General features: G+C 31.5%; 8 protein-coding genes across 8 annotated transcripts; 5 read left to right on the top strand and 3 right to left on the bottom strand.

Annotated features, from left to right (window-relative positions):
• Positions 1-86: 86 nt before the first annotated feature.
• Positions 87-5,234, bottom strand: MON2 (Mon2p; the record flags this gene model as incomplete). The annotated part of the gene is made up of 1 exon (XM_064859026.1): positions 87-5,234. One exon carries the CDS (start codon positions 5,232-5,234, stop codon positions 87-89), a length of 5,148 nt encoding a protein of 1,715 aa, XP_064714242.1.
• A 476-nt stretch (positions 5,235-5,710) lies between these two features.
• Positions 5,711-7,453, top strand: MRX6 (Mrx6p; the record flags this gene model as incomplete). The annotated part of the gene is made up of 1 exon (XM_064859025.1): positions 5,711-7,453. One exon carries the CDS (start codon positions 5,711-5,713, stop codon positions 7,451-7,453), a length of 1,743 nt encoding a protein of 580 aa, XP_064714241.1.
• A 150-nt stretch (positions 7,454-7,603) lies between these two features.
• Positions 7,604-9,448, bottom strand: RIM21 (Rim21p; the record flags this gene model as incomplete). Its single annotated transcript, XM_064859024.1, has 1 exon — positions 7,604-9,448. The coding sequence occupies one exon, from the start codon at positions 9,446-9,448 to the stop codon at positions 7,604-7,606; it is 1,845 nt and encodes a 614-aa protein (XP_064714240.1).
• Positions 9,449-9,992: 544 nt separating this feature from the next.
• MSB3 (Rab GTPase-activating protein MSB3) lies at positions 9,993-12,158 on the top strand (the record flags this gene model as incomplete). The annotated part of the gene is made up of 1 exon (XM_064859023.1): positions 9,993-12,158. One exon carries the CDS (start codon positions 9,993-9,995, stop codon positions 12,156-12,158), a length of 2,166 nt encoding a protein of 721 aa, XP_064714239.1.
• Positions 12,159-12,649: 491 nt separating this feature from the next.
• PUS4 (pseudouridine synthase PUS4) lies at positions 12,650-13,867 on the top strand (the record flags this gene model as incomplete). Its single annotated transcript, XM_064859022.1, has 1 exon — positions 12,650-13,867. The coding sequence occupies one exon, from the start codon at positions 12,650-12,652 to the stop codon at positions 13,865-13,867; it is 1,218 nt and encodes a 405-aa protein (XP_064714238.1).
• Positions 13,868-13,995: 128 nt separating this feature from the next.
• On the bottom strand, positions 13,996-15,618 carry MID1 (Mid1p; the record flags this gene model as incomplete). The annotated part of the gene is made up of 1 exon (XM_064859021.1): positions 13,996-15,618. The coding sequence occupies one exon, from the start codon at positions 15,616-15,618 to the stop codon at positions 13,996-13,998; it is 1,623 nt and encodes a 540-aa protein (XP_064714237.1).
• Positions 15,619-16,255: 637 nt separating this feature from the next.
• On the top strand, positions 16,256-17,269 carry RFC3 (replication factor C subunit 3; the record flags this gene model as incomplete). The annotated part of the gene is made up of 1 exon (XM_064859020.1): positions 16,256-17,269. The coding sequence occupies one exon, from the start codon at positions 16,256-16,258 to the stop codon at positions 17,267-17,269; it is 1,014 nt and encodes a 337-aa protein (XP_064714236.1).
• Positions 17,270-18,375: 1,106 nt separating this feature from the next.
• Positions 18,376-19,134, top strand: PCL1 (Pcl1p; the record flags this gene model as incomplete). Its single annotated transcript, XM_064859019.1, has 1 exon — positions 18,376-19,134. The coding sequence occupies one exon, from the start codon at positions 18,376-18,378 to the stop codon at positions 19,132-19,134; it is 759 nt and encodes a 252-aa protein (XP_064714235.1).
• Between the last annotated feature and the right edge of the window lie 446 nt (positions 19,135-19,580).

Raw genomic sequence — 19,580 nt, 5'->3', positions numbered from 1 at the left:
TTTTTGATGAAGTATGAATTTACCTATAGATCGTAGATTGTACTCAATTTGACGTACATACTATATATACACGCATAAATATATAATTAACTATTTGATTTTGATTTTGAAAGGGAATCTAATTTGGCAAAATGAAGAGACAGATTTAAGACAATATCTTGTAATCCTGATATTTTATGTGCAACTGGAATGGTTTTTAATATTAAGGGGTGTAAATTCAAGAAATTATCAATTTCGACTTTGTAAGTGGTGTGTTGTTTTGTATCGACTATCATGTCAAATATTTTGCAAAGACCATTCAGTAATGTTAAAAGTTCAATCTTTCTAACTTTTGGAATTGGGGCTCTACCAATTAAGTTTTCGTTTGCAATATATCTTTTTAAAACAAGAGCAATTCTAAGAGTTAAATATGGTGCTGTCAAATGTCTTAATAGTTTATATTCTTCGTCAGATAATAATAGGAAATCAATAAGGTTATCCAGACAATATTTAGAACAGGAAATCTTTGTTGAAAATTTGGATTCAACTGTTGATCCAAATATATTTTGGTATTCAAAAGTACAGATATTCTTTATAACAATGTCTGGCTGATCACTTTGAGATATGAATGCGTTTTCTATATCATTATGCACGTATGCAAAGGAAGCATTCCATACGCACAAGATGAATTCATGTATACTAGCCTCAGTCATTAACTTTATTACAGCTTTTTCTAATAGAATGGATTTTAAGCTATCATATTCTAAGATATCATTGTCTGCAGTTTTAAAATCGCTTGCACTTGAACTTTTTTGGATTGGAAGACAACAACATTTCACAAATAAGTTCTGGAATTCAGAAATAAATGAATCACTGAATAATGATTGAATTGGTAATTCAAACAGATGTTGAGATAATTTTCTAAAAGATTTAGATGCTAAAACCCACATTGGCAAATCATCTTTATTTGGTAAGATAATGAGAGGTTTCCTAATTATTGTATCAGATAAATTCCGTAATATCTTTAAAACAATCTTTTCTGTAGAAACCTTTATTTGAATATTGGAAATAAAATTTAATCTTTCGCATAAAACTTCTAAAGATCTGAAACTAATAGCTTCAAATGTTGGTATTCTCGATAAACTAGCATCAGACAATTTGGGTGCTAATTTTTTCATAATTTTTTCCCTTGTGTCAAACATTAATGTTGTCATAGAACTCAACTGAAATAAAATCAATAACTCAATTTTACTAGATTGACTATTTTCAAATTTTTTTAAACCTTTTAAGACGCTTTCTTGCAGGCTGGAAGGTTTAATGTTATCCTTAGAATATGGAGGAAGCAAAGGATATTTCGATGCAGTATTAAACAAGGTTAATGAACGTTCCACAAAGTCTGACGAAAGTGTATTATGTTTTGTAACAAGTTGATATATATAAGGGAAAGTTAAAATCAACTCATAGACACAATCATAATCACTCTTAGATTTTGAATTTTGTTGTTCACCAAAGTCACTATAGACAATATTATAATCTAACCAAAGTTCACATGATTTAGTGAGTAAAGTGTTTGGAATATCTTGAAGTTCTAATACTGATTCTAATGTTCTTTTATAATTAGATATTGCCACAAATTTGATTCCAGCAAATTTAGAATGAAATAAGTATTGTAATGCATCGTATAACGTAATCCATGCTTCTATGTTGATTGTAGCTCTAGTCGAATCAAAGTCACTAAAGTACGTAGGATATAAAGTGACCAATCCACTTATAGTAATATCATAAAAATCAATATATTGTGATAAATCTTCCTCCTGATGTTTCATAGTAAGAAGTGGTTTTATCACTACTAGATATATCAGTTTCCAACTTGGCAAATAATTTGAGTGTGAATCAATAATTCTAAAAAAAGTTTGAATTGCACCATTCTTGACTTCAAGTCGCTTATCTTTTGAGCATTTAACTAAACTCTCTAAAAGATAAATCCATAAACCATTATAAAAATCTACTAACGATGTTTCTTTTGAAGTAATTATTTCCATGAGACTGCCGGCATTTATTCTATCTTCAAAATTGTCAGATATTTTGTCACGAAACTCCTCTTTGAATTGTGACTTTAAGTAATCACTAACTAGCCAAAATTGACTTATTGAAGAAAATGAGATATTTAAATTCATATCTTGATTTACATAGTTAATTGATGTATCAATAACATACCTGACAGTTTCTAATGGTAATGATTGAAGGAAATCATCAGAGATCAATTTGAAAACATCGTATGAACCTTGAATCATTTCCATTCTTTTTTGTTGCAATCCTGATAACAGTGATGAATCTTCGATGTCTTGAGATTCAATAAGTGTCGCCTTATTTGACCAAAAATCAAATGGGACATTGATTATATGAAATATCACTGGCCAAGATACAGTAATCATGTCACCAAATTCATTCAAAATTCCTTTGAGAGATAGCAATAGTTGCAATATAATTTCAGCATCAGTGATAATGACACCTTGGTAAATATCGTCTTTTGACGTAGTTAATTGTGATAACGACCTTATACAGTCCATCATAGCGTTTATAACAAGTTGTTCCAGTGATTTGAATTTTGATGATTTAAGATTAATATCTTCAATCATTCCAATCTCTTCAGTAGCACCCTTGATAATATCATTAAAAATACGAACCACATAATGGCGTAAAGAATAACTCGGGATATTTCTTGAACTGATTAATTTGACAAAGTAAGACATAATCATTTCCCAACATTTTTTACCTTTATTATTGTTTAAGAATCTTTCTGTGTTATAAGAACAAATCTCCCCAATCTGGGTAATATAAAAACCTTTATTATAAACACAGGATAATATGGTACCGTCCAAACTTACAGGATAATAACTTTTAGTTATGTTATTTAATGTGGTATCTGATAGTTTATTCAAACTTTGTATTAATGTTTTAAAAGATTTAGTTGAATATGTTGGTGTGTTTTCAAATAATTTTAATACCCCAACCTCAATCGAATTGATATCATTCCTGGAAAGTGAAGGTGCTATCGGAACATCTTGTGAGTAATAGCTTTCCATAAAATCAATTGAGGGTCCATAGATGTAATATGACACCCATTGCCAGGTTAATAACATATATTCCCAACTAACCTTATCGAAATTTGTGCCTAAGGAAATAGATAAAGACATTAGTGCTCTGAACAGATTCACATGTCTTGATGTAAATATTCTTGGATATAATTTATGCTTTTCTAGGGATTCATTTGCAGAAGAAATATTGTTATTGTTGTTGTTATTATTAGTATCTTCATCTATTTCTATACTATTTTTCTCCTTTTCCTTATTCAAATTAATGCCAGCAGGTTGGATTTTTTCATCAAGTGGTTCTTCTGATTTATTATTATCAATAGTAAGAGGTGGAATATTTTTAAGTGGGATATTTTGAATAATACTCTTGGCAAACACATTTAGACATTTGTTTAGATTAGGCAACAATTGAAGAATTCCAGCACAGTGAGTCAATTTTTGGAAAGATCTTACTACAGTTTGAAAAAGATGATTATCTAACGAAGTAGAATATAAAAATATTTTATTTAATTCAAATAAATGTTCGAACATTCCTGTGTATATGGCTATCATGGTATTTCTATTCAGATCACTATTTTTGTCAGTACGATTTGTGTATATCTTTAAGGATAATTCACTTAATTCTTCAGATAATTTATCTGTGATCGATAATACTAACCAAATTATGTAAGTGATGTTAATGGATGGCGGTGACACTTTATCAAGTAACTGTATAAATTTGGAACTTGAATTTGAAGATGATGAGAAATCATGAGTAATTATGGGCATATCCATAACCTCAATTATTTCAGAAATACTCAGTATAGATTGATAGTCATTCGATTTAAGAATATTCAGACATTCTAATAGAAAGGTCTGGATGATGGAGGTCATTTTGTCACCATTGTGATTATTATCCTTATCGTTATTCTTAGTATTGCTGTTATCATACATTAAATAAAACAGTGTAACAAGTTCGAAATCATCAGAAAGATCATTAAACAATTCCAGAGAAAGTACACGTTGCCAGTCGGGAGCTTTAGAATCAATACGCATGACATGAATTAAAAGAGATAATACTACCTGTAATTCTAAGTTTAAATTTTTTAAATATTCCTTTCTTAACAAAAGTTTAATACAACGATAGCATCTAACGGCAATTGGGAAGTTTTGAGTGGTAGTTATACATCTTAGTAAAAAAGGAACTGCTTTAACTCTTAGTAAAAATTGTAAATCTGGGTAATCTAAAAATACAGACATATTATTTTCTAAAATGGATTCTAATATTTCTAGTCCGTAATCCATTGGCAACTCTTTTAGAACTAAAATATTGCCATCATTAGTATTATCAATGTCTTTACTTGTGTTTATAGAAGAAGAGATTGTACTAGTGGCAATGACTGTAGTGGAAGAAGACTGAAATTGGTTATCTAACAAAGATATGAGATTTGCAAAAATTCTATTAGCATCATATCTATAAGTATTTACCTTGATATAATTGTCATCATTAATATTCTGATTGTTAATTAAAACAGAATACTTATCTTGAAATTCTTCTAAATCATTTAAGTTTACGTTTTTAATATTATTGTTTGCTCCGGATATATCATTCTGAATAATGGTAATCCACTCATAAGATAACCTTTGAAAAATTTCATCTATCAGTTGTTGCATAGCTGCACTGGCTGCACTTGTGACCATTATGGATTTGTTAGCCAATGAAAATAGATTGGAACAACATTGTAACAATTTAGTTACAAGATGACCATATATATATCTTGCATAAGTTTTAAAAAAGAGTGGTAAGACTTGTAGTATTTTCAATTGAATATCTGTAGCCAAGTGAGTAGCTTCGACGAAAGAGACTAACAAATCCGAGAGTCTCTCTTTAGGAATACATTGGACACTAGATAATAATGGTAGGCATTGTATAGCAATTGAAGTTAATTTAACATTTCTTGATGAAAATGCTAAGATAAATGGGACAATAAAATCAGGATGTCTTATTAAATCTTCATTACTGTGTACTGTGGTCAAAATATTGATAGATTTATCACATGTTTGTTTTAATTGAGAGTTTTTCCTTCTTTTAGATTCAGAAGCCAACACAGTTAGTTCATGGCTTAATTGTTTATGAAGGGTAGTGAATGGAATTGTTCCAGGTTTTTGAGACATGCTCATCTCTAAATTCCTATCTTTTTATTATTTTATTTTTTGATGTGATTACTTAGGTTTTCTTATATGCAATATATTGTCTAGTTATGATATATGAAAAGAGTTCAATGCATAAATTACCAGGAGATGTTCTACATACAACCTTAAATTATTTTGACTTATCTGTCCTAATAACTGTGTTAAATAATATAATTATATCTATACCTATGTTTGTAGAGGTGGACCTGGGGAAATTATATGTTTCCACATTTGCAATTACCTTTATGTTTTGAATATTTCTTTTTTTTATCAGTTTAGCAGTTCTATGTAGATTTTGGCTTTTTTCCCTCAATAAAGGAAAAATATGAAGATTTGGTAAGGAAGGGGCAAGTAAACAAACTTTTAATTAGTCAATTATTTATGCTTCTTTATGCTCTTGTGTGGTTGATGTCAGTGTGTTCATATCTAAAAGAAGGAAAGGTGTGTGCGCATACCTATATGTTATGAGTCTATGGTTGGTGAAGGAATTAATAAGGTACAAAAGAACAACCATGTTAACATCAGTGAGTAAGGTTGGAAATTTGGCTTTGATGGCTACAAGAAGTGCCTTTACTAGCACAAGGTTATATTCATATTGGAGAGGAAACACTTTAATTGGAAATGAGACTATGATGATGATAATGTGTACAAGGAGGAGCATCAAAAAAATGGAGTTATATTTAACAAGTGTTAGATCTATATGTACTGGAAGTAAACAAAAGGAGAAGATAGATAATACTGAGGAGGAACTCGTAAAGAAGCAAGATAAGGATTGCTGTGATAAAGATATTAGTACTAAGATTCAAAAAGGTAATAATAATGGTAAAGATAATGACGGTAGTCGTGGTGATGATAAGAATAATTGTAAAAATACAATACCTAAATTTGTTATCCCAAAACGTGACAAACAAATTAGAAGTATGATTGTACCCCGTGTCCCCTCTACAGATTATATTTCTAGTGCCTCCATTCATATTGAAGGATTGTTTGCCGGTTATAGACCTCTTTTCTTAGGGAATTCAGTTTCTCCTTTAGACGGTAGTGATAAATATTATGATATGAGTAATAATTTATCAAACTTAGAAGGAGTGAATAGTAGAAGACTTGTTATGCCATGGAATGTTTCAATAAGTGGCATTAAATACCACAAAGATGATAATAATGATACAAGTAATATCGTAAAGGATGCTTTTCAAAATATTCCAGATAAATTATTATATAAACTACGTCCTTTTAAGCTTCATTCAGAAGATGTAGATTTATGGATTAATGGAGATAATATAGATAATAATATAAAAAGGAGTTCTTGTAATAGCGGTAAGTGTAATACTGAGAGAGGTATTTTATATGGTAGAAGAAGTAAAAGAAATAAAATGGTGGTATTAGAATTTCATAATTCAAAAATTAATGATAGACCCGAATTTGTAGATTTATATAATATTAGGGAGCAAGGTCATTATAATGAGAACACTAACACCATTTCATATCCGGGTCATAACAGTCGTAATTATAATCATGCAAAGCATTATGGATCAATTAACTATAGAGATATGGAATTCAAGAAACAGTTGAAAAGAACACAAAAATTGTATGACAATGAATTGCAAAGTTTAGCATATGATTTCCAATTTATTAGAAATGATCAAATAAAGTTTCGTGATAAAATAGAATCTCTCAATGAATCACTGATTGATAAATTTGAGGATTTAACTGGTCTAAGGATCCAATTGCAACGTCAAGAGAATCAATTACCGATATACATTTATTTTCAATCAAATCTTGTTACAAAAAGAAGATTAAAAGCAATTATTTCAAATTCTATCATTTTGCAAACAGAACCAATATTATCTACTTTATTACCAAATTTTGAAACAGCATCAAAAGCAAATTGTTATCATCTAAGATTTAAGAATAATGTGAAAAAAGTTATATCCAGTTTACTGGAAAATATTCCCTCTTTGTTGTTTGTGGATTCAAGTCGATCAATTGATTATGTTTATCAAAGAAGTCCAGTTCCTGGTTTTAAAAGAATTTACTGGTTAAATCCAAACAATAGAAGATTGGTTATTATGAATAAGAGAAGGAATTCTATGGTATTAAAGAAGAACAAAATAAGAAGAATAGGGTTCCGGGTTAGTGAGTCAATTAATTTGTATGGTAAGAAGGTAAATGAATTGTTTAAGGAATGGGATTATTATACTAAATGATGTTAACTATTGCTATTTGATTCTATAAAAAGTAATAATCTCGTGTAATTAATATGCGTATATATGCATGTATGTATGTATGTATTTAGGTATTAGAATTTTAATAATATTCGTGCAAACTTCAATGGGAAGATTTTTTTTTAAACAATCTTAGTAATAATGTTTACCAAAATCTCTTTCGAAATCCTGGTCATAATACAGGTTTTCTTGTTGTGGTTGTCTATCACTGTAATGGTCATCACAAGTATTGTTAGTGTCATAATCATTAGGATCGTTTTCGATGCCTTGGTTGTTGGAATTAATATGAGAATTGTTGAAATCGTTTGAATCTTCTGAACTGTCTGAACCGTCTGAACCATCTGAATCAAATACAACGTCTGTTGTATTATAAACATAGGTAGCAGGTGGTTTATCCAAACCAATGTGCCTCTTAATTAATTGGTACTTCTTTTTGTTTGAAGTGTTAGTTTTATCACTATTAGATGTTGAACTGAGTGACTCTGAGCCCAAATTTTTGAGGATAACATGGTCAGTAAATAAAACGAACTTATTATAGGCAGAACTAAATTTAGCTTTAAGTAAATCACTTTTTTTCTCTTTGGGATTGAAGTTGATTTCATCGATACTTTCGTGATCGGCAGTTATATCATCCATAACATAGCAAGAATTACCTGCAATAGGACGGTTTGAGAGACTACCAAAGGAAGGTGATAAAGTGTTTGAATAGTGTAGTTCTGATGTATTATCTTCAGATGCACGTCGTCTATTTACACTACGTGTATCTGTGTTCGAGCAACCTGTAAAACTAATTGATTCATGTGTCATATGGTCAATTCTATCATCATCATCATCGTCATAATTGTCATATGGTTCTTGTTGAACACGTTGGGTTCTTAATGCATACTTTGCAAATGCAAAATTTTGTTGTTCATTATCATATATAGGTCTACCTAGTATACTCTGAGCTCTTTCTGCTTTTTGTAAATTAGATAATCTTTTAAGCCATTCCCATGGCAAAAAGGTCGAACTAATGTAACAGGCATCATCGAAAACTTCACCAAGTTGTGAAATCCACAAATTAGATATATCAGCAATGAAGAACCCAGGTAAAAGTAAGACAGACAATATTGTCAATAATGTGAGAAAAATCATTTGAAGGTTTTTCAACCAGAATCTACTTTGTCTTAACGCAAACGAGATTATAAAGCAGGTGTATAAAGTTTCAATTGCAATTCTAAATAGATATACGAATACAGGGAAAATATCCCAATTTAATTGTCCATGATATATTATTGATGCACAATGAGGTGTAACCCATAAGACACAAGTTACAATTGTTAGGATGACACCACCAAACAGTATGATCCTCTTTTCCTTGTTTCTTTCAAAAGTTCTCATAACAATGAACACTTGACATAGTTGTAACATTATTAAAGAAATAAAATGTAATGAAATAATACTAACATTGTGAGAGAGTGAATCTATTATTTGAGAGGATATGGTCACACTTAAATGAGCATGTTGATCTCTTAATAATTTGAATACTCGATTCAAGGTTATAATGATATTAATTGTACAGATTAAACAGCCTATTTTTAATATGGTAGATACAAGCAAATAAGGTTTAGGTCGGATAATTATGAATGCTAATATTGTTAGGAATAGTGTTAAAACAAAATTTGCGGCATATGCAACCAATAGTGGATATATACCAGAGGTGAAATTTCCTCCAACACTGCATTTAACACTGATATATTGTTTCCAATCTTGTTCAGCGATCGGTAGATAGGATGCAGGGATACCAACATATTTAGTAGCCATATAAATGGGGTTATCTCTGTAACAAAAGTTTTGAAAATGGATGTTATCAGAATATAACACAGGGCTTGGAATATCCTTGCTGATCAAAATTCCATTGCCCAAGTTCATTCCCATACAACTCTCATAAGTTTCTATACTTTCAGAATCGGAAAGTCTCCAAATATTGTCAACCATACTAATATGTACATATATATACGTTTGTTTATGTGTGTGTATAATATAATAGTTTATTTTATAAGCAATTAATAATCTCTCATCAGCAAAGACTTATTTTTTGTGAAGGTATATATCCTTTCTTTTTTAACACCTGTTCTCTTTTATCTTACTGCGATGGAGTTCTAAAGTTGATTTTTTATCTTTGTTCATCCATATATGTTTCCCAAGCAGATTCTTTATATAAAAGATTCTGATAGATTTTTATTGTTTTCTTTCTTTAAAGGAGTTCTGCAAAGGTGAAATATATTTTGCGACACTTGGATTCACATAGAAATAAACACAAATTTGGAAAGGTAAGTTGTACTTATCTATATTTCTTTCAAAATACCACTAGAATTGATCAGCAAGTATAGAAAAAATATAGTAGACGAGGAAGGGAATAAGAAGGGCGCTTGTGTCTGTGTGTATATTACTTAAGAGAACAGGATCAAGTCAGTAAACAGCATTTCTCATATGTAAACAATCCTCTTTTGTATCTACAATTGATAGAGATAGATATACCATGGATTCACATTTACCAAGACTGCATATGCTTTCAAAATCTCCATCTGTTCCTGATTTACATGGTTCAATAAGGATAAGGAATCTAAATATGGAGATGAAAAAGACTATGTCTCCAAGGTTGCCTTCCTGGTTAGCACACGAGAAGTTTCAACAGCCATTAGAAGGTTCCAGTGAGTTAAAGTATGAACAGGAATCAATAGTTTTTAATATTAATGCTTCGAAGAATAATACTAACAAATATATTGGTGAGCATGATGATAAGGAGAAATGTAATGATAATGACGAAAATCTGAGTTTTATTGATCTTTATGGAGAAGAAGCGATGTCTGGAGTAATAGAATATGATACAGATACTAATAATAATCATGGTGGTGAAAATAAGAGAATAGACAATTCAATTAATAATGAAAGTAATAAGAATAGTCAAGTTATATCGAAAAGTGTCTTTTCAACATCAAGTGATTTTTTTAATGAGTCTTCCATTATTGGAGAGAATTCCTTTCATTTAGACAATTCATCTTTACCCTTAAAGCAGAAGATACACATCAATGATGATGATGATGGAATTTATGATCAATATGGATTTAAAAAATACACAAAATGGATAGCTGAATCTACATATGACCGTTGGTGGCATCGGTATAATATATATTGCCGAAGAAGAAAATTGAAATGGACATTATTCTTGGAGAAACATAAGATACGATCACAAATAGATCTCTCTCCACCTAAGAAATTCCCAGAGAGAAGTGAAAAACTGAAAAGATATGTTAGAAAGGGGATCCCATCTGATTGGAGAGGAGATGCGTGGTGGTATTTTGCTGATGGTGATGCTATATTACAAAAAAACATTGGTAAATATAAATCTTTAGTGAGTGAAGTGGAACGTACTAGAAATTTTTCACATAGTAATACAATTGAGAGGACTGATACGAATAAAGTGTATTTAGATATGGAAATTATTGAAAGAGATTTGTATAGAACTTTCCCGAACAACATTCATTTCCAAAAAGATGATAATTCCGATGTTGGTGAACCTGAAATGATATCAGCATTAAGAAGGGTTCTTGTAGCATTTTCAATCTATAATCCAAAGATTGGTTACTGCCAGTCTATGAATTTCTTGGTGGGTCTATTGTTATTATTCCTTGAAGAAGAGAAGTCCTTTTGGATGTTGGTAATAATAACATCTAAATATTTACCCGGTGTGCATGACGTTAATTTAGAGGGGGTAAATATTGATCAAGGTGTGTTAATGTTATGTATTAGGGAATATTTACCAGATATTTGGAAGATTATTGAACCTACATGTGAAACTATACCAACTTTGACTAATCAAGCACATCCAAAACATAAACACTTTAAAAACGAATTTCTTTTTAAATTACCTCCCATTACACTATCTACTGTTAGTTGGTTTATGAGCTGTTTTATTGGTGTTGTTCCTATTGAGACTACATTGAGGATTTGGGATTGTTTATTTTATGAAGGATCACATTTTTTGTTTAAGATATCTTTAGCTATCTTAAAAATATGTGAGCATGAATTATTACGTAAGAAGTCTCAAATAAGGATACCTGGAATTTCCTCAGCAGGCTTGGGGAAATATTCCAAATTTAATAATAGTAATGACGATAATGTCAATGGTTTCCATGTTAGAACAAAAGAAGAAGATTGTGATATTATATTATTTCAAATGGTGCAGACTTTACCAAAGACATTATTAGATCCAAATGATTTGTTTGAAAAAAGTATATTTAAAAGGACTGCAAAACTTAATATTTTAGGACAAGATGAGATTGATAGGTGTAGAAAGTATGTGATGAATCATAGGCGAAAATATAGGGATTATATGGATCTAATAAATATGCAACAGTATGCTGATGAACAAGAAAAATCAGCCACTAAGAGTTCAGATATGAGAAATGATACAGGAGATGAAAAGATAAATCATGTGAGTACTGGTATTAGTCACAACGATGATAGTAATAAATATACCACATCGATGACATCTAGTAATGAGTCAGTTATGACTGCTGAAAACTTATCTGAAGTATTAATGAGAGAAAATTATGGGTTTAAGAGAACATTGACTAATGTAAATTGGAATAGTCTCAGTTTAAAGGGAACAGTAAGACAAATACGTAAGAAGAAGGATCGTTGAGTTAGATAACAAATGGGAAAGTAATATTTATTGACTTAATAAAAAATAAATGGGTGGTGTCTTGCTTGCCAACATTATTAATGTATAATTACAAAAGAAACTTGGATTTATTATTTAATTACACAAAAGTATTCTAATAGAACAATAAAGAGAGAATAAGATAGAAAATTAGTGGATATATCACAGTAGGTGATAGTGTATTTGTTAGATGTTTGTATTAGCTCTTATATAGGTTTCTACTATAACTACATCAATAGTGTTCTTAAGCTGCAGTGAAAAAAAAAAATTATAAAGATTGTAAGACAAAAATTTCAAGATTCGAAATAATATTGATGCAATAGCATTGCTTTAAGTGAGATACAAAATACAGGAAGATCAAGTTCTTCAGACTTATAGATATTATATATAGCTTCATATGGGTTATATTTTTTAATATTTTTAGAAGTGCTTGTTAGTCAGAATATTGAGTAAACTCTTCATTAAGACAAACAATGAACGGTATCTTTGCAATCGAAAAACCAACAGGTATTTCATCCAACCAATTTATGTTGAAGATTCAACATTTATTCAATAGTAGTGAAGTGTTTTCAAAGGAAATTGCTAGAGCTACTGCAGAGAGGATGCAAGAATATAAAAGGCAAACGGGAAAAACCCCAAGTAAAAGAAAGCTACGAAAGGTCTCTAAAGTGAAAATGGGACATGGAGGTACCTTAGATCCATTGGCATCTGGTGTCTTAGTTATTGGTGTTGGATCAGGTACTAAGAAATTGTCAGAATATTTACAAGGCACTGAAAAAGTATACGAAAGTGAAGCATTGTTTGGTATTTCTACTACGTCTGGTGATGTCGAAGGTGAGATTTTGTCTGAAAACTCTGTGAAACACCTTGATATGGATGAATTGAAGACTGTTAAGGAAAAGTTCGAGGGTAATTTAAAACAGACTCCTCCTATATATGCAGCTTTGAAAATGGATGGTAAACCTTTACATGAATATGCTAGGCAGGGGATCCCATTGCCAAGAGCTATTGAACCAAGACAAGTGAAAATATATGATTTGACGATTTTCCCTGATTCTTTGACAAAAAATCACTCATATCCTTTATTAAGACCATTAACCGAAGAATCCAAGGATACAATTAAAAACTTGAATGCCAATTTGTTGCACGATACTTTATATTACTCAAAGGAATATTGTGAGAAGAAAGGTTTAGCCTCAGAGATTGCAGATATTGAAGATCCAATTCCAATCACTGAAGAAGAAAAGAAAATGATTGATGAAAATGGAGACTCATACAGGGCACCCTTGTTGCATTTCAAGGCTAAAGTATCATCAGGTACATATATTCGTTCTTTGGTGAGTGACATTGGCAAAGCCATGAGATCTTCAAGTTATATGGTTAAATTAATACGTTTACAACAAAAGGATTGGTCTTTGGAAAAAAATAATGTATTTAAATTGGAAGATTTCACTGAAAATGATGAACTTGTATGGAGTAAAGTTTTAAAGTTGGTGTTTGAAAAGGGTCCTCAGGTGAATATTGCAGAAGAAATTACGAAAGCTCGAGAAAAGTACGAAACTATTTTGAATAATAAGTCATCTGTGGAAGAATCAACCTTTGAAGAACAGCATACAAGTGCGTCGAAGAAGGAATCTGTAATGGAAGATTCTGAAAATTCATCTTTGAAGAGGAAGATTGATCAAATGTGAAAAATATTAAAAAGATGTATAGAAATATAGATATATTAATCTTATTGTTCATAGGAATGGTTTAGCGTATAGACGGGTGAATGAATATATATGTGTGTGTGTTTTAGGTATATATTATTTTTTGTTCCTTAATTATTACTTAATGTGTAACAAGTTGGAACGTCAGCATCTTCCACATAGTAATTATAACTATGTAATAATAATTCTTCATGCTTGTCTGAAGATGGGCAAGCAAATCCAAAAGCACTGGGACAATCTCTTACCATATTATAGCACATATTGATGCAGGGCAGTATTTCATAGTAGTCACGTAAGGGCCTGATAAAGCTGTTAATAAAAGAGTTCCTACTTTCGCCTTTTTTTCTTTTAATATAATATTGGGACTCTACAGTGGTGCAACGAGGGAAAGTAACTGCACATAGCCAATTTTTATAAGATTCTGCACAATCATCACATGTTCTTAATGGAGAGTATCTTGCATCTAACTCAGCATCGCAGGGTATCAACTGCAAAGCATATGAAAAATTAGTGTACAGTTGAGACGCAATAGCCTCATAAGTTGCAGCTAACAATGTTTTATTATGGCCTGCAAGTGATGAAGAAGGTACTGCATATGCAACCCCTCGGCAAAACTCTAAACTATGGATTAAAGAGCAGGTATCATCATCCATTGTAGTAAATGATTCTGCAGCGAATAAAATACCACCAACATCGGTTAAATTACCACTTTGTGCCACTTTTTTCACTAAGAATGAATAATAGGTGGTTGATGCATTTAGTCCCGTCACATAGAAATATTCAGACATTCCATAATTACTGGAGGAGACATATTTTTGGACTCTTAGTTGGTTCTCATCTAAATTTTTACTTGTTGTGTTTTCTGTTGCAGAAGTGGTCAAATAGTTTCCATTTTTAATTGCACAAAGAGAATAGGTTAAATCTGCATTAACTATCTTATTATATTCCTCCTCAGTGTAAATATAAACGTCGTATAGGGAGGGGTCATACAATGTGTAATTAGTAGACGCAGATAGACTGTCGCTTGTCACATTACCAGACATAAGTAATGCAGAGTTGTCATCGGTATCCAATAATTCCAGCCAAGACCTTTCATCCCATTGATATACTAAATCGGTCTCTGAAATTGCTAAGTTATAATTCCAAACAAGGTCTTGATTAGCTGATGCAGATTCCAAAGGTTCATTTGTAGTAGTGTTGAACAATTGGACCATGACATACAAATCCGGATACGTTAACGTATCTATCAAAGTATTGTTAGTGCTGTTATAAATAACTTTAACGGGACTGACGGCTAGACTTTCCACATAACCAGCTGAAAAAAGTTGGCGTATTGCTAAAGATCTATTTGTGGCCATTGATTTGTTAAATGAATACCACATGGCCAATTCTACATCATTTGTAACATTATTTTTAATGTTCTGTTCCATGGCAAACCTATCATTAGGTAGATATAGAGGGTATCTACATATAGTACCACTTATAAAGACTAACACTTCATAACTTGGTGCAAATCCGGTCCCTGAGGCATTTATATTGATTGGGAAAGAGTAAAAATGTTGTTGTCCAGGAGTGATGTTTGCAGAGATCGGTTTCCAAGATGATATATTGAAAGAATTGGCCATGAAATCTTCTACTAACCCATTTCCTGTTTGGTCGAATCTACCATATTTCTGACCATAGACCGATGATATAAAAAGCCAACCAAACCAAAATATCAGAGAATCAATCATTGGAATGAATCATTTAAATTTGTTGAACGTGTATGTAAGAACGGTTTAATTATGCTACTGGAGAGGAGAGAAATATTAGCATACTTTAGAACGTACAACCTTCAACTACCAAATAGATGGTAGTGCAGGACAAAAGAAAAAAAAAAACTGAGATAGGAAAGGAAAAAAAAAAGAACATAGATGCTTGTCTATTTCAAGTTATAACAAGAAGATATGCTTCTAGAAATATACATTGTTAGAGGATAGTTGGTTGATTCGATGACTTTCTCTCTCTCTATTGAAAGAAGTCGAATGTCACTGATCTGCAATTTCTTCAAACTAGAAATTTTTGTGGAAAAAAAAAAAAAGAACAGAAGAAAAAGGAAAATGAAAAGTTTTCATTCTTCTGGTCTCGAAGAATTGATTGAAATACAAAAGAGAAAAGAAAGATGACTATATAGGCAGAAGTGGGTAATGAAGCCGGTGTGAGGTGTGAGGTGTACTAGTAGATTAAAACTACAACTTCCATAATCAATTACAAAAGCAATTCAGGTTTTTTCTTTGTCAAGTTTGATACAAATAGACTTAGGATAATTTAGGAACAACTTAGAAATTATAAATATATATTATACAGTACAAGAGGTCAAGATTTAAAGGGATGACGAGTGCAATTAAGGATAATAAAGATGAGAATTTACCTTGGGTAGAAAAATACAGACCTTTGGATTTAAGTGAAGTGTATGGTCAAACAGAGATAGTGGCTATTTTACGTAAATTCATTTCAGAGAACAAATTACCGCATCTGTTATTCTATGGACCGCCAGGTACGGGTAAGACGTCTACTATAGTTGCGTTAGCACGTGAGATATATGGGAAGAACTACTCTAATATGGTCTTGGAATTGAATGCGTCGGATGATAGAGGGATAGATGTTGTTCGTAACCAAATTAAGGAATTTGCATCCACAAGACAAATATTTTCAAAGGGTTTCAAGTTGATTATATTGGATGAAGCAGATGCAATGACCAACGCGGCCCAGAATGCATTACGGCGTATCATAGAGAAGTACACTAAGAATACTAGATTTTGTATCTTGGCCAATTATTCACACAAGTTGACACCAGCGTTATTAAGTAGATGTACCCGTTTCAGATTTCAGCCACTGCCCATGGAGGCTATAGAACGTCGTATTGCTAATGTTTTAGTGCATGAGAAGATTCAGTTGAGTGAAGATGCAGAAAGGGCATTAATCAAATTATCCAGAGGTGACATGAGACGTGTTTTAAATGTTTTGCAAGCAAGCAAGGCTACGTTAGATAAGGATGATGAAGACACCGAGATAGGTGAGGATATTATATACGAGTGCTGTGGTGCACCAAGACCCACTGATATTAAGCTAGTATTGAAATCTATACTAGAAGACGATTGGAATACAGCATATTATACACTGAACAAAGTACGCAGTTTGAAAGGGTTAGCATTAATTGATTTAATTGAAGGAATTATTGAGATATTAGAGACGTATGAATTAAAACAAGAGAAAACAAGGATAGAATTATTAACGAAACTAGGTGATATAGAATATTCCATTTCGAAAGGTGGGAACGACAAAATACAGAGTAGTGCAGTCATTGGTGCAATAAAGGGCTCATTTGAAAATGAATTGCTTTGAAAAAGTGAGTCCACCTATCTATTTTTCTGTAGTTATTGATTAAATATACATATATATATAATATATACCTATCTGCATTATTAATGGAAACCAGAATTCTTATCGATCTTTTCCTTTATTTCTTCCCCCTCCGCTCCCCTCCTTTTACACTCGATAAAGAAAAGACAGTTACAGATAGTTCACTGTTGTTGTTTCAAAGAGAGCTGTGAACTTTTCACAATCGTTTAAAATTAAACTCACCTTTTTCTCCTCCCTCCACATATATCAATTATGTCAATATATCCTGTGTATTTCCAAAAGGAATCTGTATAATATCAATACTAATACTAACTACTCCTACTAAAAATAATAATAATAATAAAAATTCACTAATGAAAGTAAGAGCTGGTATCACGAAAGAAGTTTCCTGTTTTGGACAACTGCCAAATTTTCTCTTCCGATGCGAAAAACGTCCGGAAATTTCTTTTTGGAGGAGACACGAAAAGTTTGTATGAGGTGTCTCTTTATTTCTTTCTCTTGTTGAATGTAAAAATAATCTATGCATTATTATTATATTATTATCACAACACTGTGTCTACAGTAACTGCTACTGTTACTATTACTGTTACTGTTACTACTGCAGTTGCTTATTGCTATTACTGCTGCTATTTTCATCACTGTTACTGTTGTATATTACCTCATTTTCGTGTCCTTTGGATTGGTGATAATAAATAATAGCAATAATAGTAAGAAGAAAAAGAAAAAGAAGAATGAGAGTGAGAGCAACGAATAGTAACTAGGATGAGGAAGACTAAAGACAGGAAGAGACGTTTCTATCTTTTCCACTCTTCAATTCCATCCCTTCACCTCACTTATGTAGATGACACATAAATGATTCAAAAAACAACTCTTGGAAATATCATTACAGTTATGTAATATATATCAAACGTATATATAAATTTTATACAATTCAAATCTACTCAGGAATGGTTTTTTTTTTGGATGTAGATATTATGCTTGTTCTGTTGTCTATAGAAGTTGGCTGTACACCAGAAGCGATACATTCCTGCCATTACCAATTTGGAGAAGAAAATATAGTTACACACTATATATTATTATAGTACAAAATGTCTGATGAAATAAAATTGGAGAGGTTGATGAAGAGCCAAATAACCAATCAAATGATAGATCAGCTAGTATATGAGACAGAATCAGTGATCTCTGTGGTCCCAGAACCTATAACAACCAAAAACAAACTACCCACTTTGCGTGAATTCATAATAAAATTAATAGATTACACCAACGTATACACACCTACCTTACTAATGACATTGTGTTATTTGAATCGTTTGAGTTTGAAACTGCCACCGCATGCCACCGGGATGCCTTCGAGTAGACATAGAATCCTCCTTGCATGTCTAATACTGAGTGCTAAAAACCACAATGATTCATCCCCACTAAATAAACATTGGACAAAATACACGGATGGATTATTCACTTTGCAAGACGTGAATCTGATGGAACGACAATTACTGTCACTACTGGATTGGAATGTCATAATACGAGAAGACGAATTGTTGGAAGTTATGGAATCTCTATTGAACCCCAAGGTGTCTTCTGGCTCATCACTATATAAATTGGGAAGGGAGGACTCTATATGGTCTACTCTCAGTAGTTCAAGTACGCTAGTGAATCCACTGTCTCAACAGGATCTAAATAAGCCATTACGAGAGTACAATATGGTCAATAATTTAAAGAAGAAGAAGAAAGTATTCATTTTAAAGGATAATATCCTCGAAACTACAGGTGATACTAGTAATAATAATTTGAAAAGAAGTGAAAAGACTTGGTCTTTAGGGAAAATAATGAAACAATATGGATTCTAGGGTTAATAAAAAAAAGAATAAAAACAAGAATATATATATACATATATATACAAATACATTATAGAGATATAGATTTGATACCCAATTACTTATAGATTACATACATCATTTACCTTTAATTGTTATGGAAATTACTTAATACGGAGTTGCAAGCATATATATATGTGTGTGTGTTTTCTATTACTTTTTTTTGCCTGTTTTAACTGAACTGACCCGCTCTATAAAGTTAAGGGATTATGAGAGGTGTCAGCAGGTGACAACAAGTGTAGAACTAAAATACATTTGTATCCATCCATATCATGCCAAAGTAAGATATTAATCAATAATTAATCAACATTGAGGATCGAAAACTAAATCATAACATAACAGATTTGATATTATGATACAGCAGATACTTCGTGTAGAGTCATCAATACATGGATCAGCTTGAATGGCTCAAACATTAC

Source organism: Arxiozyma heterogenica (assembly GCF_036370985.1).
Source record: "Arxiozyma heterogenica strain weizmannii chromosome Unknown scaffold_20, whole genome shotgun sequence".
Lineage (NCBI taxonomy): Eukaryota > Fungi > Ascomycota > Saccharomycetes > Saccharomycetales > Saccharomycetaceae > Arxiozyma > Arxiozyma heterogenica.
This window is presented reverse-complemented; position numbering and strand designations above follow the sequence as displayed.